The sequence below is a fragment of the Thunnus maccoyii genome, chromosome 17 (assembly GCF_910596095.1).
Source record: "Thunnus maccoyii chromosome 17, fThuMac1.1, whole genome shotgun sequence".
NCBI lineage: Eukaryota > Metazoa > Chordata > Actinopteri > Scombriformes > Scombridae > Thunnus > Thunnus maccoyii.
This window is the reverse complement of record NC_056549.1, coordinates 1,150,001-1,171,561: the sequence shown is the minus strand read 5'-3', so window position 1 is coordinate 1,171,561 and position 21,561 is coordinate 1,150,001. Positions and strand designations below refer to the sequence as shown.

Sequence of the window (21,561 nt, the reverse complement as noted above, 5' to 3'; positions counted from 1 at the left end):
TTTTATAAGTTTGAACATTTAATTCTTTATTTGTGTTGTTGGTCTGCAGTTTTTATTTATTATTATTTATCTTCATGATTCAGTCACTGAGAAAACACTCAACTGTCTGTTGACATGATGCAGAGCTGCAGCCATCAATCCATTAGTCAACTATTCAATTAATCACCAATTATTTTCATAATTGATCGTTTTGAGTCGTCCAAACTCTCTGATTCTCTCACAAATGAGTTTTCTTGTCCTGCGTGTCTCCTCTCAGGCTCTTTAATCATCTGCTGCTTCACACCGACGTCAGCTGATCACAAACAGCTTCCTGTTTCTACCTCGTTCATAAAATTCATTTTCAGCCCTGAGGATCATTTTACTGCCCGACTGTTGACTGTGTGTGTGTGTGTGTGTGTGTGTGTGTGTGTGTGTGTGTGTGTGTGTGTGTGTGTGTGTGTGTGTGTGTGCGTGTGCGTGCGTGTGCGTGCGTGTGTGTGTGTCAGGACTCGGACTGTGTGTCTCTGGGTAAAGGAGACGTCAGACGCAGCGAGGTCTCGTCCTCCGCCGGTCTGAGGAGGGACCGGCTGGATCTGGATCTGGAGGTGGAGGACGACCCCGAAGACGGAGATTCGTTCTTCGACGACCCGCTGCCCAAACCGCAGAAGACCTACGGCTGGTGAGGACCCCTGACCCCTGACCCCTGACCTCTGACTCATTAACACTCAGTAGAAGCTGCCACATGTGATCATTGTTGATTGAAGTGAGTTTGTTTTCATCGACGTCTGATATAAGGAAGTGTAATCAGCTGCCCTGCTGTGATTGGATGACAGTCCAGCTCAGGTGTTGTCTGGCCCCGCCCCCCAAAAAAACAGCCAGTTTGAACATCAAAGACTTTCTGTTCTTATTACATTTAATAATAATAATCATTTAACAGATTTATTAATAATGATCTTGTTTGACATGTTATGGATTTAATCTGCTGCTGATTGTTTGTGTGGATCCGTTAAAGGTTCCAGTTCTCAGTAGATCCTTTCATCAGATCAGTGACTGATGGATCATCTCCACCTCAGTGCTGAACTCTTTTTAGCTTTGAGTGAGTTTCAGCTGGTTGCAGAGAGACTGAGGATCACAAACCAGCAGTTTAAACGTTAGTTTGTTGCTCTGAGGTTTTTATTTCAGACTTCCTGTCAGATTCTTGTCATTCAATAAGAAAACAGCCTCATTGAGAAGAAGTTGAAATGTTTTCTTCACTTTCATTCACAAAATATTAGGAGTGAGTTCAGTGATCTGTGAGAGCGATGCAGAGGAGGAGATGAACTTCTTTACATCTTTAATAAAACTCTTTGACCTTTTCAAGTCTTTTGAAATGACTCAGTAGTCAGAGGAGCTTCACTCCTTCATGTGTTCAACTTCCTGCCTGTTGTGGTGTTTCTCAGTCTGTCACCCACTATCTACCTCTAATCATCTCTGCTGATCTGTTGCCCCCCCACCCACCATCACCTTCATCTTTTCCCTCCACTCAGTTGGGTACAGTTTGGTATTTTCACACATGCAGCCTCTCCACATTTAAAACCTGAAGGTCTGCGGTTCCTGGTTTATGATTGGCCCGTTGCTCGGCCGCAGCGCTGCTCCGGTATCGGAGAGCGACGGCAGCTCCTGCGTCAGTCTGGACACTGCAGACTAGATCTTTATGTCCAGATGGACGTGACGTCACCCGCTGGTGTGACCAGAGCCGGTTTGAAGCCGGCAGCCGTCAGAGACACTTTAAGACTAAAGACCATCTGCCTCCAGTCTGTGTTCATATCAGGACGCTTTGCTTCATCCAAACATGTTTGTGTTTGTCTCTCGTGTGACCTCGTATCTCTGCTGTGCTGCTACTTCCTGTCTGTGACAGGAAGTCACCTGGTTTGCTTTGTGTCTGTGTATCTTCACCCTGCAGTCTCGTCCCTCTGGGGGAGGAGAGTCTCTGCGGGCCGGTCGTCTCCTCCATGAGGCGAGGCAAAAGTCTCAACGAGTGAGTCTGCACGCTCGCCTCGCCTCTCGCCTCGCCGCCCGCCGTCCAATCAGAACGCTCAGATCTCAGCATGATTACAAGTTCACACCACAGTGAACCGATCGATTTATTCACTGATCTGAGCAGCAGGATAGATGTTGGAGTTTGCATCAGTCAGGTCTTCAGGAGTTTATTAGAATCTGTTTCTATGCAGCAAAAACCTTAAAGATGTAAAAGTTTATTCAACAAAAACACTTAAAAATCAAACACAAAGTCTTCATCAAGAAAATGATTCAAGTTTATATAAACAAATTAATTTATTTGAATTTTTTTTTTTTTTATTATTTATTTTCTTTTTCATAAACAGAATGCAAATTAGAATATATATATGAATATATATATATATATATGAATATATATATATATATGAATATATATATATATATATATATATATATATTCATATATTCATATATATATATATATATATATATATATATATATATATGAATATATGAATATATATATATGAATATATATATATATATATATATATATATATATTCATATATTCATATATATATATATATATATATATATATATATATGAATATAAATATATGTATAATATCCGACACATACAGTCACTGTTATTAGCAACATCTCTGCAATCTAATCTAACATCTCTGATATAAATTCTATTTTTATGAAGTTTCTACTTTTTCAGTTTTTGTTGATGTAAACTAGTTGATGTTTATTACTGAGGACTCGTGACATCATTCATGATGTGTTTCTACAGCAGAGCAGTTCTAGTTATTGATTAATACATTAATAAACACAAATATCTACTGACAGCTGCATTATAATGAGTTATAATCATTTATTAACTCTTTATTGACTGATTATTAATGATTCATCCTCAGTATTGATCTGCACTGACTGCAGTTAAAGTCACGTTTTATCCCCCATTAATCTGCTGCGGCGGTCTGTGATGTCATCAGTCTGTGATGTCATCAGTCTGTGATGACATCAGTCTGTGATGACATCATTCTGTGATGTCATCAGTCTGAGGTCATCAGTCTGTGATGTCATCAGTCTGAGGTCATCAGTCTGTGATGTCATCACTGTGATGTCATCATTCTGTGATGTCATCAGTCTGAGATGTCATCACTGTGATGTCATCAGTGTGTGATGTCATCATTCTGTGATGTCATCAGTCTGTGATGTCATCAGTCTGTGATGTCATCACTGTGATGTCATCAGTGTGTGATGTCATCAGTCTGTGATGTCATCAGTGTGTGATGAACCCGGAGCTGCTCTACAGTCTGTGTTTTGTGGGATCAGAGAGTCTCAGTGGAGTCAGATCACAGCAGACTGATGATCTGTGAGGACAAACAGGACGCAGCGGAGCAGCAGAGCAGCTCCGGGCTTCTCCAACGCTGTCACATGACCCGACTAAAAGACTCTGCATGCCTGCATGGCCGCTTCTGTCTCTGTGAGGACGAGTTTCAGATTTAGACCTAGAGACTCGAAAGAGAGGACGTGTTTATAAAGAGAGGACGTGTTTATAAAGAGAGGACGTGTTTATAAAGAGAGGACGTGTTTATATAGAGAGGACGTGTTTATATAGAGAGGACGTGTTTATATAGAGAGGACGTGTTTATAAAGAGAGGACGTGTTTATAAAGAGAGGACGTGTTTATAAAGAGAGGACGTGTTTATATAGAGAAGACGTGTTTATATAGAGAGGACGTGTTTATATAGAGAAGACGTGTTTATATAGAGAGGACGTGTTTATATAGAGAAGACGTGTTTATATAGAGAGGACGTGTTTATATAGAGAAGACGTGTTTATATAGAGAAGACGTGTTTATAAAGAGAGGACGCGTTTATATAGAGAAGACGTGTTTATATAGAGAGGACGCGTTTATAAAGAGAGGACGTGTTTATATAGAGAAGACGTGTTTATATAGAGAAGACGTGTTTATAAAGAGAGGACGTGTTTATATAGAGAGGACGTGTTTATATAGAGAAGACGTGTTTATAAAGAGAGGACGTGTTTATATAGAGAGGACGTGTTTATATATAGAGGACGTGTTTATAAAGAGAGGACGTGTTTATAAAGAGAGGACGTGTTTATATAGAGAGGACGTGTTTATATAGAGAGGACGTGTTTATATAGAGAGGACGTGTTTATATAGAGAGGACGTGTTTATAAAGAGAGGACGTGTTTATATATAGAGGACGTGTTTATAAAGAGAGGACGTGTTTATATAGAGAGGACGTGTTTATAAAGAGAGGACGTGTTTATAAAGAGAGGACGTGTTTATATAGAGAGGACGTGTTTATAAAGAGAGGACGTGTTTATAAAGAGAGGACGTGTTTATAAAGAGAGGACGTGTTTATATAGAGAGGACGTGTTTATATAGAGAAGACGTGTTTATATAGAGAGGACGTGTTTATATAGAGAGGACGTGTTTATATAGAGAAGACGTGTTTATATAGAGAAGACGTGTTTATAAAGAGAGGACGCGTTTATATAGAGAAGACGCGTTTATATAGAGAGGACGCGTTTATAAAGAGAGGACGTGTTTATATAGAGAAGACGTGTTTATAAAGAGAGGACGTGTTTATATAGAGAGGACGTGTTTATATATAGAGGACGTGTTTATAAAGAGAGGACGTGTTTATAAAGAGAGGACGTGTTTATATAGAGAGGACGTGTTTATAAAGAGAGGACGTGTTTATATAGAGAAGACGTGTTTATATAGAGAGGACGTGTTTATATAGAGAGGACGTGTTTATAAAGAGAGGACGTGTTTATATAGAGAAGACGTGTTTATATAGAGAGGACGTGTTTATATATAGAGGACGTGTTTATATAGAGAAGACGTGTTTATATAGAGAAGACGTGTTTATAAAGAGAGGACGTGTTTATATAGAGAGGACGTGTTTATATATAGAGGACGTGTTTATAAAGAGAGGACGTGTTTATAAAGAGAGGACGTGTTTATATAGAGAGGACGTGTTTATATAGAGAGGACGTGTTTATATAGAGAGGACGTGTTTATATAGAGAGGACGTGTTTATAAAGAGAGGACGTGTTTATATATAGAGGACGTGTTTATATAGAGAGGACGTGTTTATAAAGAGAGGACGTGTTTATATAGAGAGGACGTGTTTATATAGAGAGGACGTGTTTATATAGAGAGGACGTGTTTATAAAGAGAGGACGTGTTTATATATAGAGGACGTGTTTATATATAGAGGACGTGTTTATATAGAGAGGACGTGTTTATAAAGAGAGGACGTGTTTATATAGAGAGGACGTGTTTATATAGAGAGGACGTGTTTATATAGAGAGGACGTGTTTATAAAGAGAGGACGTGTTTATATAGAGAGGACGTGTTTATAAAGAGAGGACGTGTTTATATAGAGAGGACGTGTTTATAAAGAGAGGACGTGTTTATATAGAGAGGACGTGTTTATAAAGAGAGGACGTGTTTATAAAGAGAGGACGTGTTTATATAGAGAGGACGTGTTTATAGAGAGGACGTGTTTATATAGAGAGGACGTGTTTATATATAGAGGACGTGTTTATAAAGAGAGGACGTGTTTATATAGAGAGGACTTGTTTATATAGAGAGGACGTGTTTATATATAGAGGACGTGTTTATATATAGAGGACGTGTTTATAAAGAGAGGACGTGTTTATATAGAGAGGACTTGTTTATATAGAGAGGACGTGTTTATATATAGAGGACGTGTTTATATAGAGAGGACGTGTTTATATAGAGAGGACGTGTTTATATAGAGAAGACGTGTTTATATAGAGAGGACGTGTTTATAAAGAGAGGACGTGTTTATATAGAGAGGACGTGTTTATATAGAGAAGACGTGTTTATATAGAGAAGACGTGTTTATAAAGAGAGGACGTGTTTATAAAGAGAGGACGTGTTTATAAAGAGAGGACGTGTTTATATAGAGAGGACGTGTTTATATAGAGAAGACGTGTTTATATAGAGAAGACGTGTTTATAAAGAGAGGACGTGTTTATAAAGAGAGGACGTGTTTATAAAGAGAAGACGTGTTTATGTAGAGAGGACGTGTTTATATAGAGAGGACGTGTTTATATATAGAGGACGTGTTTATATAGAGAAGACGTGTTTATATAGAGAGGACGTGTTTATAAAGAGAGGACGTGTTTATATAGAGAGGACGTGTTTATATAGAGAGGACGTGTTTATAAAGAGAGGACGTGTTTATATAGAGAGGACGTGTTTATATAGAGAGGACGTGTTTATAAAGAGAGGACGTGTTTATATAGAGAGGACGTGTTTATATATAGAGGACGTGTTTATATAGAGAGGACGTGTTTATATATAGAGGACGTGTTTATATAGAGAAGACGTGTTTATAAAGAGAGGACGTGTTTATAAAGAGAGGACGTGTTTATAAAGAGAAGACGTGTTTATATAGAGAAGACGTGTTTATAAAGAGAGGACGTGTTTATATAGAGAAGACGTGTTTATAAAGAGAGGACGTGTTTATATAGAGAAGACGTGTTTATATAGAGAGGACGTGTTTATATATAGAGGACGTGTTTATATATAGAGGACGTGTTTATATAGAGAAGACGTGTTTATAAAGAGAAGACGTGTTTATAAAGAGAGGACGTGTTTATATATAGAGGACGTGTTTATAAAGAGAAGACGTGTTTATATAGAGAGGACGTGTTTATAAAGAGAGGACGTGTTTATATAGAGAGGACGTGTTTATAAAGAGAGGACGTGTTTATGTAGAGAGGACGTGTTTATGTAGAGAGGACGTGTTTATAAAGAGAGGACGTGTTTATAAAGAGAGGACGTGTTTATATAGAGAGGACGTGTTTATAAAGAGAGGACGTCTTGGGGACATTTTTTGAGGACAAGTAAAAGGCCGTTTGACGTTCAGACTTGTTTTCGATCGTATCAGAAGAACAGAAATAAAAACCTGAGTGCAGCTTTGATTCTGTCTGTTTTTCTCTCCTCTTCACGCTCTTCCTCCTCCTCCTCTTCTTCCTCCCTCGTGGTCTCCGTCTCTCTGGTCTCAGTCTGTCTGTCCTGCCTGCTGACGATGTCTCTGAACACAGTCACAGCTCTGAGCTCAGGTGAGCTGCAGGTGTGTGAATGAAGTCAAGTCTTCATGTTTGTCTCGGCTCTGTGAGTCCTCAGCTGACTCTGCCGTCTGTATCCCAGGAAGGTGGAGGCGTCCGGGGCCAGAGAGAGTCCAGCAGGGTCCCTGACGGAGGCGTCGGCTCAGAGGCCTGCAGGAGGAGGAGGAAGCAGCGCGTCAGAGCCGAGCCACAGCAGGAACGGTCAGTTCACGTGAAACATTCGTCAGTCAGAAGATCGAGATGATGTCAAACTTTAAAGCAGATTTTTCTTCCTGCAGCATCAAACTCAAACAGAGAAAAAGGATTCAGAGACTCGAAGACCCTGAATGAGAAAACGGGATCTCTGCATTTAGGTACGATTCAAACTACGAACCAGGAGCTTCATGAAACTGTCAGACTCACTCACCAAACATGTAAACTGATCAAACTTTGTTCCCACAGACGACGACGTCGAATATGACGACGACTTCAACAGGTGAGACTCACCGTTACGCTTCAGCTCACTGTGAGACGAATCAGGCAGCGAACTCACCCTGCTGTTGCTTTTAAAGACCAGATTCCTATCTAAACGACATTTTGTCAGAAAAAGTAGAGACTTTGAGCCGTTTTACTGGTTTTTCTTCAGTTTCCAATAATCAGACATGAACACTGTAAATAAAGTAAATTTGTTTGTTTGACTCTCAAACACTCAGATGACGGATTGTCCTTGAACACCACATCAGGGAGATTTCAGCCACTTCATCACTGTTGTTGTCGTTGTTGTTTGTTTCAGTCATCGGTCCGATCTGTCTAAGAGTGAGCTGAGTATCGGTGAGGAGATCGAGGAAGTTTCCATCGAGGGACCCGACAACAGCGACAAGGTGAAAACATCCGTCGGCCGTTTGAGTCGCGGTCGAGTCTTTTACGTGAACTCGTGATGACGTTTGTTTGTTTGTTTGTTTGTTCTGCAGTTTGATGAAACCACTCAGGACCTGAGCGTCTCTCAGCTCAGCCTGAGTCACGGAGTCGACTACATGGAGGAGGTGGCCTGAACGTCCCATCATGCACCTCGCCTCGCCTCGCCTCGCCTCGCCTCGCCTTCCCATCATCCATCACTCTGGGCTTTCCCATCATGCACCTCTTGGTACCGTCAATATTTAAGTCTGTACAGTTTCAATGAGCAAATAAACTGATTTGTATTGAAACAAGTTTTTTTTTGCAGTTTTTTGTTCTTCTATGTTTTTCTCGTAGGAAACAAATGATGTTTGAATCGTTTTCTTCTGTGATTCTTGACTGTAACTGCAGGACGGAGGTCGATGTAGCACTGACATGTTGCTGCTGCTTATTGATCCAAACTAAAGCTTGTTATAATCTGGTCTTTTTAAACGGTTCGTTATTGATCGTTAATAAGTTGCGTATCTGTTGAACGTCGTTTTGTACGAGAAACAAAACGCTTGTGACGGTTTTTAGTTAAAGCTTGTTGTGTAACACGGAGTTAAAGTTAAACGCACAACATGTCGTTTCAGCCGCTAAACAATAACAACAGACGGAGTGTGATGACGGTGTGAAGTAGCAAGGGATCATGGGAGTTGTTGTCTTCGTTGGGATAGGATTACTCCAGTGTTCATCATTCAGGATGTTTTTACCCGCAGAGGTCTCCTCCTCTCCAGAATCATTAAAAATACTAATTAAAGCTGTTTCACCTAAAAAATCAATATTTCTCTGACGATGTTTGGTGACCACCGGACTTCCTGGAGGGGCTGTTAGCCGAGCTGCTGCTAACGTTTGTCCAGTTTATTTCTCTGATAACTTCAGATCCAGACGTCCAATGACTAAAATCCTTCTTCCGGCTAAAAGATATAGTTAAAAACCACCTAAATTTATCATGAAAATGTGTCTTAAAACTGAATAAAAGTCCATTTATAACAGTTTGTGTGGAACAACCACAACGCCGATGTATTATCTTGTATGTGTGTAAGTTACTCTTTGGTAGACGCCATTGTAGCGGACAAACACAGCGCCGCCGTATGCATCTGGTGCGTGTTTACTCTTTGGTAGAGGAGGTATGACGCCATCGACAGGCGACCAAATGAAACGGTCCGTTACTTTGATTAAATTACAGATTTCTCTGGGTTTGAACATTGTTGGAAACATTTGGGATAATGTAAGTACACAACTCAACAACATATATAACATAGGTCTAGTTGTTTTTACACATTTTAATGTGGAATAATTACATATTATACCTTTAACCTGATGTTGTGTTGATGCTTTATTTGAACTCAGTGATTTTTAGAGTAAATAAATCATAAAATTATGTCGTTTATCACTGAAAGCTGAAAACAGCAGTTTATTAACGAGCTGAAACATGAAAAACAAACAGTAGTTTGGTTCATTTGGAGAATAAACCATGTTAGTGAACATTTAGCAACAGCTAACAGCCTCCCTGAACTCTACAGCTGCCAACTAGCAATATTTCACCAACCCAGCACCAACACCGTGTCCCAACTACCACACAAAGACCAAACACTCACCAGCAGTTTCAACCAGCCAGCAAACAATTTGTCTCTCATGTCTAAATATGAAGCTACAGCCTGCGGCCGCTTAGCTTAGCTTAGCTTAGCTTAGCTTAGCTTAGCATAAAAACAGGAAACAGGTGGAAACAGCCAGCCTGGCTCCTCCAACGCTCTCTGATGACGTTACAGACCAGAATACGACTTCATTGTCCTCCAGAGTGGAAATCATCTCAAAACATGAACAAAAAGAACAAGTTACATAGAACGATGACGAGAAACCACTGAGACGGAAAAACCTTTAAAATATAAAACACACCAAACTAGAGACTGATGATCATCTTCATTACTGATGATTATTGTCTTGATTAATTGATTAGTTGTTTGGTCCAGAAAATGGTGAAAAATGTGGATCAGTGTTTCCCAAAGACCAATTATGAGTTACTGTTATATTCTTTTGTGTCCATAAAGTCCATAAATGTCCACGTGAGTTGGTGTTTGTTGAACTTTAGTTTTTGTCAGACAACACTTCACATCTCACACCTCTGGTAACTGTAACTATATTATCTTAGCTGTCTACTATATCCTAAATTTATCGCCATCCGTTGTTTCCTTCGTTGGGGTTGAGCTGCATGTTCAGACTCTGTTCACACTGACGCTCATTAAAATAGCAGCTGATGATCTTCATGTTATCTGAGAGCAGACGACACACTGACAGCAGCTGCAGAAACACAACGACATCAAAGTTACATCTTTAATGAGAACGTTTAACAACGAGGTACAAAAACTCCTGAGTAGTAACAGACAAGAAGAAGTACTCAGATACTTTACTGCAATAAAAGTACATAAGTATTATGAGCTTGATGTAGTTAAAGTATTGCAGTAAAAGTACATAAGTATTATGAGCTTGATGTAGTTAAAGTATTGCAGTAAAAGTACATAAGTATTATGAGCTTGATGTAGTTAAAGTATTGCAGTAAAAGTACATAAGTATTATGAGCTTGATGTAGTTAAAGTATTGCAGTAAAAGTAGTGGTTTGGTCCCTCTGACTGATATATTATTATATATGACATCATTAGATTATTAATAGTGAAGCATCAGTGTTAGAGCAGCATGTTACTGTTGTAGCTGCTGGAGGTGGAGCTAGTTTACACTACTTTATATACAGTTAGCTAGTTTAGTCCAGTGGTTCCCAACCTAGGGGTCGGGCCCCTCCAAAGGGTCAGCAGATAAATCTGAGGGGTCGTGAGATGATTAATGGGAGAGGAAAGAAGAAAAAGTTCTGATACACAAATCTGTTTTCAGTTTTTTGGACTTTTTCTCTAATCTTTGATTTTTGCTGAAATATTGGATCATTTGAACATTTATTGAAATGAAAGCATGTGAGAAGTTTAGAGGGAAAAATCACTATTTGGTGGAGCTGTTAACAACTCATAGACATGTGAAATGTGACCCCGACTACACACTGCTTTTTGTAAGACGTCAAAAGACAAAAAGGTTGGAAACCACTGGTTTCATCTTTAACAATGTGTTGTATTTTAAAAGCTTGTTATATTATCCATTGTGTCAAATCTTCATCTGAAAAGTAACTAAAGCTGTCAAATAAATGTAGTGGAGTAGAAAGTACAATATTTCCCTCTGAAATGTAGAAAGTAGCATCACATGGAAATACTCAAGTAAAGTACAAGTACCTCAAAACTGTACCTAAGTACAGTACCAATGATTCAATACTAGGAAAAAGATAAAATACCTCAAGCAAAGTGTGTGTGTTGTGGTTTTAGGTGCTAGCTAACCAGTCTTTATGCTAAGCTAGGCTAATTAGCTCCATCGTCTCTTTACAGTGAATAAAAGCATTTTGCCAAAATGTTGAAATATTGTTCTAAAAAAACACGAAAAAGCTTCAAGATCAACGTTTCTATGTTCAGACAGACATGTTTATGTTGAAACAAAAAGATCATTTTATGTCTGATGTTACAACTTCTCCAAACTACCAAACACAGACGTCATGAATCTTATTTTAACTTTGAATTTAAAACTATTTTAATAAGATTTGGGGAACATGAAACACTTGAAAGCAAAGAAATGATGCACAGAAAAACTTTTGAAGAGAGCGAGAGTGTGAAAGAGGAAGAGGTTTGACACACACACACACACACACACACTCTTCCCTTTTATCAGCAGTGTTTTCTGTGATTGTCGCTTCATTGTCGCCTTAACAAGCGTCGAGAGAAACCAGCAGCAGGATCAAACTTCATACCTGTGAGTTCTTTTTTTTATTCTGAACTTTATTCTGAAGTTTCTTTTTTTTTCCCTTTTGTTCTTTGTTATTTCTCAGTTTGTCATTTTCAGGAATGTAACTCCACCTCTTTGCTCTTTTGTTGCTTGTTAAGTTAAATTATAAAGTAAAGTAAAGTTTATTTCTGGAGGACATTAAAACACAGTTTAAACCAAGAAGAAACAAACTAACAACAAGGGACAAATACAGAATTATAGACGACACTTTGACAGATTATTGGACCAAAAAGAGCAGAGAATAAAAACGTCTTTATTGTCTGGATTTCAAACCGATGGAGGAAGCAGCACCTGCAGATTAAGGAACTAAAATTGTGAATGAAATCTAAATGTCTCTTTAAATGTCTCGACTGTTCATTTGAGATGAGAAAAGTCTCACTTCTTTTTTAATTTTAGACAGAAAAAGAAATGTAGAGTTACAGGTTCGTGTGGTTTGTGACATTTGATCTCATCTGGAACACCTACAGATATAATCTATCAGATGACGGCTCGGTGGAGTCAGTTTAATGTCATCACATGATGTGTTCTCCGTGTGCAAACTGAAATAAGACGAGGCGTTTGAGGAACTTTCAGCTTTTAATAAGATCTGTTAGTTTCAGGATCAGTTTCATGTTAATATTTATGTTATTTACGCTGTAAATGGTCTCAATGAATACATAAATACAAATCTGTGAACTCAGACATCAAACTAAAGCAGCAGAACGGGCTGAAATCTGTCATTATGTGTTTATTATTGAGGTGTTGTTGTAATAATAATATAATGTATATTGAATAATAATAAACTTTATTCATGCAACACTTCAAATCAGTAATAATAAAGTAAATAATAATAACTTTATGTGGCGGGAATAAAAAATTTCATGTCAAAACAGTGAAAAATGTCGATCAAATAGTTCAAATAAAACTATAAAACAATGAGAATAAAGAATAAAATGAGATGAAATCAGAAGAATAAAGATTTAATATTTAATGTAGACAAACAACATATTCTGTTATTTATTTAGAGAACATGTTTGGATACGTCAACTTAATCAGGACCCGAGCCCAAAGGGGCGAAGACCCTCTTGTATTTCGTGTGTTTGTTTGTTTCTTTATTATTACGCCACTTCAACCCTTAATTTGACCCCCTAAACATGCTCAAAAACTCACCAAATTTGGCACGCACATCAGGTCTGGTGAAAAATTTGATTAATTATTCGTCTCATCAAGACCTACAAATCATTCGCTGACACCCCAGACCTAAATCCAACAGGAAGTCCGCAATTAGCCTTTCTAAATAAGACTTTTCCTCAATTTTGGCCTCCCAACAAACGCTATCTCCTCCGAGGGCGTTAATGATATCGGCTTCAAACTTTAATACATGACTTATGACACTGTGCTGAAACTTTGTAATAACTCGAACGGTTTAGATTTAATAAGCCCTGAAAGTTGCAGCGCCACATCACACCTACAATGTAAACCAATGGGGAGGTAATCTATGGGCATGAACCTTGTGTCAAACAAAGTCTTCTGACATCTAAACTATAAGTCTGACCACTTTCAAACCTGTATCAATGGATTCGCCACGAAATTTCCTACTGAAATGTGATTGTTAATGTAGGATTTGGCCAAAGTCATGAGATTTATGAGGATATTTCACAAGAAGAGTGACAATTGGGGGGGGGGGGGGGGGGGGGGGGTTGAATGCAGCTCATTTTTGTAGGATACAGCAGAAAGGCCTATATACATACAGTACATTATATACAAACTTTGTATGAAGTTTGGTGTTATTATCATTTATTTTACAATAATTATAGGTCTTATATGTATAATCAGTAGTGGGGATGACCTATGAGGGAAAAAATGGAGTGAGGGTGACAGTTTAGTGATAAAGTGCTGCAGAAAAATAAAATCAAAACTAAAATGTGTAGCTCTGTACTGCAGTTTTTCCTTTATTAGGACCCGAGCACCTAGTGGTTCACTCACACTCTCCATTCAAATATATGAGTATCAGTTACTTATTGTCTCTACACACCTGACAGGTCACATGTCAATCACACTTTGACCAGGTCATGTGGGTTAAAAGTCTTTACTTGATGAAAATTAAATTAATTTGTTTTACACACAAACTCATCAAGAGTTTTGTTTACTAATTGAAATTCAAGTGAATGGACCCAAAACTTGCATAATTCTGATGACACAGGTGTGAACGAGACAGACATGTCTCACCCTGCAGGAAACTCTCATCCTCACACCGTTGAGATTTGATGTTTCGCCATGACAGAGGAAGTTGCTGTAACTTTATTGTAAATGCTCCAGTCTGCACCAAACTTTACATGTTTGATAAGAGTCCCGGCCTGAACACGTCTACATGACAATATTCCATCAGTGATGTAAACTGGATGAATAGCGCCCCCTATGAAATTCCAGTAAAGCAGCCGCAGCAGCAGGTAAAACAGTTTATCTCCTTCTTCACTGTCTGAACACAGCCGGGTCTGAAAACATCTACATGCCCGTCACAGAAGACCTTCCACTGCCCGTTCAACGCTGCTTGCAGCTTTAATTTTAGTTTTGTTTTTTATTATCATTTTGTATGAAATACATTCAATCAACAATAATAATGATAACAAAGTTTATTTGTAAAGCTTCTTTCATTAACAACAATAAAATTTGAGAACAACAATTCACAAGCAAACTGATTAAAATTGATTTAAATATAAATAACAAAAAAAGATAAATATCACAATAAACAACATTTTAAAAAAATCATAACTGAACAAATTGCTGTTAAACACAATAAACAGCTGCTGCAACACAAGAACTATTTATAACATTTAACATTTCAACCTAAAATTTCTAGTTTTTTTTATTTTTTTATTTTTTTTATCTGACTTGAACTGTTTTTAATTAAAGTGAGTTGAATGAATGAAGAACTTTTTGTTATTTGTTGACTTAAAATCATTTTTAATGAGGCTGATTAAATGCACAATTATTTAGAAATTTGTGATTTATGATACAAATAAAGAAGATTTGAACGTAATATCTGAGGAAGAATCTGCTTCACAAACGGCCCTGCAACTAAATTATTATTATTATTATTATTATTATTATTATTATTATTATTATTATTACATGTAAGCAAGTAGGTGACAAATACATAAACATATAAAGTGCATATATGCAGGTCTGTTACTGTTAAATACTGATCAGATAAACACGTCTACATGTGCAGGTTAAAAGTTCAGTCTGTTTAAGGAAGTTTTCTGCGATTGAGGAAGTCCTCAAATACAAACTATCTGTACCTGTGAGCAGGTTTATCATGTGATCGGCTCTACAGTCCGCAAATATCTCAACAAACACATTTCTGAACTCCTTCCTGCTCCTCAGAGGACGAAACTGTAGCTTTTATCACCTCAGAGCTTCCTGTAGCACCACGTTCAGGACAAACAGCAGAATTCTGTATTAAAATCCACTTTTTTCTACATTTATTTCTCCAAATCAAACACAGCTGAAGCTTTTATATCAAACAGGAAACAGAGATGTCAGATTAAAAGTAGAGCCACTTTAAAATAAGAAACGTGTTTAATTTAAGAGAAACTGAACTGGAGGCGGCGATAAGAAGGCTGATGAAAGTGTGTTGTTGTCTGAGCTCGTTTTATTTCAGGTGACATTAGAAATAAGGGAAGTCGCAGAGGACAAACTGAGCCGCCGTCGTTCAGCTCGCAGCAGAAGTAACGAGCAGGAACACGAAGTATCTGAGGAACTTTCAGCTGTTAATAAAACCTCTTTGTTTCCGCTTCACATTAGTTTTTATCTGCATGTGAACATGTTATCATCAATATCAAACTTTTGCCCTCGGCTTCGCCTCTCAGGCAACATACATGCAACCTGAGAGGAGGCCTGCAGACAAAACTCAGGGCTGAACTGAGTCGTAGTTAGAGGCAGTGTTGTACTGGTCTGTTATACTGGAAAGTGTTTCTAATATTAAACATCTTTGAAAAATATTTCTCAGGTATTTTTATTTAGTTTGTGTTTTGATACTCAGAAACATCGTAATATCAACTTTTATTAGTTTCTTTTTTTATCATTTCATATGAAATAAATTCAATCATTTTACAACTTAAACAAAACTGGGAACCATAATAATAATAATAATAATAATAATAATAATAATAATAATAATAATGTTTATTTGTGTTGCACCTTTCAAAACAAATGTCACAAACTGCTTTAAACATATAAAATAATGATATAATAAACATTATAAAACCTATGAAAGTGTTTTAAATGCATCTTTAAACAAAGACACAACACAAATACAATAATTATTTATTTATTTTATGTTGTTTATTGAAACAGAGAAAAGTAAATAACAGAGTTCAGCTGTTTGGTTCTGACCTGAGAAACCAGTCACCACTGATCCTCTTTAAAATGGTTTGATCCCAGTAAGGATCCAGAACAGATCAAACACCACCACAGCTCCACTGGCTGTCATTTATACTGTAAATATATAAAGTTAGATAGATTCATACGTAATAACATCCAGAAGCACATCAGCTAATGTTCGGTTGTTTCCTTCACGTCTGATCAGGAACATTTTAAACACAACTACAATATAAGTAAATTAAATACACAACATATGACATTATGTGTAAGTATTAAGTCATTTTTCTTCTCTTCTTAGACTTTATATAAAGAGTTTTGGAGGATTTCTTTCTTCCAGCTTCAACAGAATCAATATTAAACACGACAACGATATAAGTAAATGAGCTACATAACACATGGGAACTTCTTCTTTTCTTGCTCTGATATAATAATATAATAATATATATAATTTGAACTGGGGAGCAGAAGAAGAAACCACATTAGACGGGAACTGGGTCACCGAGTATTTTCAGGTTGAACTGACCTCGTTCTCTGCAAACTTCCTCTCCGTGTTCATACATCTGAGAACAAACACTCGCACACACTCGAGTCGACCACAACTGGGACGTTTCTCGTCTGAAATCTTCAAACAGAGCAAATTTCAGAACCTCCCATCACACAAATGATCAAACATTTGTGCCAGTTTCATATCATTTAAATATGTAATGTGGAATTGATTGTTTGATAGTTTTGTACATTAGACTGACTGAAACTGGGAGAAAGTCAAAGTGAAAAACACTAATTTGTGTCCTGAATTAACTCGGTGGCGGCTGTGAACTGTGTCAGCGACGTTTCTGATGAACATCTTAAACACTTTATGGGTTTTATATTTTTGAGTAATCAGTCAGACGAACCTAAAACCAGTAAAAGTTTCCTCTTAAACATGTGTTTTTTTGTCCTGTTAGCTGCAGATGCTGAAGATATAAAAAGTTGGTCTCTGGATCTAAAGATGTTCTTGTTCATTTGGATGTTTTTCACATGTTTAACTCTGTTGTTCTGAGACGTTCACACAGAAAACTTCATGCACCATGCATAACAAACAAACAAACAAACAAACAAATAACAGGCAGATCTATGCCAGAGACAGTCAGTATACAGGTACTCACAGACATGTAAATAAATGAACAATAAATAGATCCATAATAAATAAGTAAAATCCTGCAGCAATAACAAACCCCAGAATGATTAGTGAAGACTCTACAAGTATGGAAATATTATTCATTCCACATACTGACATCGAGCCTGATGGCAGAAGGAATGAAGGATTTTGAGACGATTCGTCTTCACAAGTGTCAAACGACGACCTGAGGGCGTTAAAATGAAGTCGGAGGACGGGAGGCTTCTCCCGCAGAGAACACACATCTGTTTGCTGGATACTGATGATCTTAGAACAGACCTTCCCAGTATTGTAGAGGCAGAGAGACCCCCCAAACCAACAAATCAAAGAAAATATTAAGATACTTTCAATAAAAAGACTGATAGAAAATACATAAAATGTCCTTTAAAAGAATTAAGCAGGTGAATCCTCGCTGCACAATCCTCTCAGTGTCAAACATCAAACTTCAACAACCTCAACAATCTCAACATTGTCACCATGGATACCACTTAATCTGTTTGGTCTTTATTTGTTGTGATGCAGGATTACTGAACAAAACGGTATAAAAATCTGTGCAAACTATCATCAAAGCAACTCGTCTGTCTTTCACATTATTGTTTCTTTATTTATGGATGAAAAATGTAAAAACGTCTCGTCGTAGTCGTTGTTTTAGTCTCATTAGTTTCATTAAATGAGCCTGAAATTAATATATTCAAACTGAAACACGTTAAGTTTTACAAAAGGAGAAAAAAAAGAAGGATTTTGATATAAAACACTTGAAATATTTAGACTATAACAATAACTAACACCCAAGAACACGTGATCAGAACGTCTGTTAAAGCTGCTGCCAGACTCCTGTGTCAGGACTCCAGGTACATTTCTGAAGTGCTGAATGTTTCTGAGCCTGAAACTCAGATCATCTTGAATCTCGGTTCCTCCAGAAACATCAATACTTTGTCCAACATGGCAACTTCATGATCTGCTGCCTCTCAGTCTCATAACCCGACATCAGCGTCAGCCTCCAAATCAGGACTTTAGTTTATTTTGTGCACAGAACTCTTTTATGTTTTCCTAAATCTGTCGGCAACATGTTGATTTTTAGCAACATTCACAGTAAACTGACTCCATCAGAAACCATCGCTGCTCAGTTTGACGTTCTGTCTGATTTGTCTTTACAGCAGAAGAAGATGGATACGGATACGGATTTTTTCGAAGACGAGTACGACAACTACAATTACAGTTACGAAGTGATTGGACCTTGTTCTCACCAGAACAACCACAGCGTGGAGATGGTGATCGGCCCGTACATCCACTCCATCATCTGCATCCTGGGCTTCGTGGGAAACAGCCTGGTGATCATCACCTACGCCTTCTACAAGAGGACCAAATCCATGACTGACGTTTACCTGCTTAACGTCGCCATCGCCGACCTGCTGTTCGTGGTGTCGCTGCCTCTCATCGTCTACAACGAGACGACGTCGTGGTCGATGGGGCCGGTGGCCTGCAAGCTGCTGCGCGGCAGCTACAGCGTGAATCTGTACAGCGGGATGCTGCTGCTCGCCTGCATCAGCACCGACCGCTACATCGCCATCGTCCAGGCTCGCCGCAGCTTCCGGCTGCGCTCGCTGCCCTACAGCCGCGTCATGTGCGCCATCGTCTGGGTCTTCGCCTTGCTGCTGTCCGTCCCCACCTTCAACTACTACCAGTGGTACGAGCCGTCGCACAACATTGAAAATTTCATGACCGAGCCGCAGGTGAACGCCACCACCACCAGCCGTCCTGAGTACGTCTGCGAGTTCCGGTTCACGGACAACACCACGGCGTTGAGGACGAAGGTGGCCGTCCCCAGCATCCAGCTGGCCGTGGGCTTCTTCCTGCCGCTGCTCGTCATGGTCGTCTGCTACAGCTGCATCATCGTCACCCTAATGAGAGCCAGGAACTTCCAGCGGCACAAGGCGGTGCGGGTGGTGCTGGCCGTGGTGGCGGTGTTCATCGTCTGCCACCTGCCCTACAACGTCACGCTGCTCTACGACACCGCCCACATGTTCGAGGAGCAGTGGTGCGAAGAGGCAGACGCCCTGCAGGTGGCCAAGACGGTGACGCAGACCATCGCCTACCTGCACTGCTGCCTGAACCCGGTGCTGTACGCCTTTGTCGGGGTGAACTTCAGGAACCACTTCAGGAGGATCGTCCGGGACCTGTGGTGTCTGGGGAAGAAGTACATCGCCCCGCGCCGCTTCTCCAGGGTCACCTCTGAGATGTACGTATCCACCCGCCGATCGGTGGATAAATCCAGTGAGAACGGCTCGTCTTTCACCATGTGAGGACGACTGGAGGATTCATCTGTGGTGCTGTTTGTTGTGGACACAAAAAAAAAATTGTTTGAGTTTTACCAGAAACTTCAGTCCTTCACCCAAGCCAGTCTGGAGCTGAGTCTGAGGCCCTGCAGGTCTCTGGAAACCAAATGAGACTCAAGTCTGTAAATCCTTTCGTAATAATGTGCTTTAGGCTGCGGTTCTCAGTCAGGGGGGTCAGAATCCTCAACAGGGTCAAGAGATGTTATCAAAAGGTAAAAAAATGAGACAAAGTTCCCGTCAGTTTGTTTTTCTTTTCTTTAATCTTTACTTTTTTTTTATTGTAAGTGAGGAAAGATTTATTTAAATAATGTCAAAACAAAATCTGTTTCACAAAACAGTAAAACATCAGTTTTAAAAGGTGACAGAATATAAACGAGTTTTAAGAGGTTTTGGTTGAACTGGATGATCTGATAGTGAGACGCTCTCAGGGTAATCTGTTTTATTCTCATTTAGCTGAGGATGTTTTGATTCCAGGACGTCCTTTAAGTCAGACAGTTTGAGATTGTCACGTATGACAGACACGTACAGCTGAGTGTCGTCTGCATAAAGGCGAAGCAGTATATTTAAATGACCCAATGGCAGCGTATAACTCGAGAATAAAACAGAGCCTTGAGGCACTCCAGAGTTTGAGCTCTTCAGGAGTTAAAAAACTGTTCAAATGAAACATTCTGAGAAGAAAACTTCACTCTTTGCTTGAGCCTAAAAGCTTATGAATCACTGACTGACTGAATTTACTGACTGTTGTGATTTGCATCGTGTTAACTGTGCGACGTTTTCTGGAAAAGTTTATATATTACTAAATAGTTTTGCCCGACAAGTTGTAGGATTTTCACACCAGATACGTCTTGTTTTCAGGTTCGGATGATAAAACTTTGGTTTAGGTTCACAAATGATGATGATTCTGGTTAAATGTTAATAAAACAAACGTGTCTCGTGACTTTTTCAATGCTTAACCAGCATCTTTGAACCTGAACCAGGAGCTGTGAGTGTCTGAACTCGACCAGAGAAACCTTCATCATGCAGAGCAGCATGTCGGATCAGATGTCGACCTTTTTCACAGCAGACTAGTTGTGAGGAGATGTTTCAGCTCCTGGTTCCTGCAGTAAAAGTCACAGATAAAGTTAGAGGGTGTTGTATTTAGAGCCGTCAGACACAATGAAATGCAGCCGTTTTAGTTTTAATGAGATTTGTGCTTTTCCTGCTGCGACGTGTCAAAATGTCTTCTATGAAAAAGTTCTATTATAGAAAAATGAAGTGCTGCAGACGTGTTGTTTACATGCTGCAGACGTGTTGTTTACATGCTGCAGACGTGTTGTTTACATACTGCAGACGTGTTGTTTACATGCTGCAGACGTGTTGTTTACATGCTGCAGACGTGTTGCTGTGCTGCAGAGGTGTTGCTGTGCTGCAGAGGTGTTGCTGATGTGCTGCTGACGTGCTGCAGATGTGCTGCAGCCGTGTTGCTGACATGTTGCTGACGTGCTGCAGATGTGCTGCAGATGTGCTGCAGACGTGTTGCTGTGCTGCAGAGGTGTTGCTAACGTGCTGCAGATGTGCTGCTGACATGTGACTGTGCTGCACATGTTAATCAGCTCACAGATGATCTTCAGGATTAGAAACTGTAACTTTTTCCTGCTGTGAGGTTTTCGCTGGAGATGAAGATCAGTCGATCAGTTTTGGATTAATTTACATTTAAACTGTCAGATTGAACTCTGTAATCTAAACGCTGCTGGAAGAACTTCTTCTCTGCTTGTATTTTTTCTTTTTGACCTTCCTGTGACCTTCTGCTC

The 21,561-nt window shown here is 39.0% G+C and overlaps 2 protein-coding genes across 5 annotated transcripts in view; both read left to right on the top strand.

Annotated features, from left to right (window-relative positions):
- The window catches only part of cep43 (centrosomal protein 43), a 28,614-nt gene extending 20,306 nt beyond the window's left edge, over nt 1-8,308 (top strand). For 2 of the 3 annotated variants that reach the window (XM_042389739.1, XM_042389738.1), the window contains 7 exons: nt 486-658; nt 7,067-7,123; nt 7,212-7,330; nt 7,408-7,482; nt 7,571-7,604; nt 7,902-7,989; nt 8,080-8,308. In XM_042389739.1, coding sequence (XP_042245673.1) covers nt 486-658; nt 7,067-7,123; nt 7,212-7,330; nt 7,408-7,482; nt 7,571-7,604; nt 7,902-7,989; nt 8,080-8,160 — 627 coding nt within the window. In that variant the 3' untranslated portion in view covers nt 8,161-8,308. The remainder of the gene's footprint in view (nt 1-485; nt 659-7,066; nt 7,124-7,211; nt 7,331-7,407; nt 7,483-7,570; nt 7,605-7,901; nt 7,990-8,079) is intronic. The other variant, XM_042389741.1, reaches the window with a different exon arrangement.
- Nucleotides 8,309-11,804: 3,496 nt separating this feature from the next.
- Nucleotides 11,805-21,242, top strand: ccr6a (chemokine (C-C motif) receptor 6a). Of its 2 annotated transcripts, none has more exons than XM_042389746.1 (2): nt 11,805-11,881; nt 18,596-21,242. In XM_042389746.1, exon 2 carries the CDS (start codon nt 18,602-18,604, stop codon nt 19,736-19,738), a length of 1,137 nt encoding a protein of 378 aa, XP_042245680.1. In that variant the 5' UTR covers nt 11,805-11,881; nt 18,596-18,601; the 3' UTR covers nt 19,739-21,242. The 2 variants fall into 2 exon arrangements, with proteins under 2 accessions (XP_042245680.1, XP_042245679.1); XM_042389745.1 differs by having other exon boundaries at nt 11,834-11,881; nt 18,593-21,242.
- The last annotated feature ends 319 nt before the right edge of the window (nt 21,243-21,561 follow it).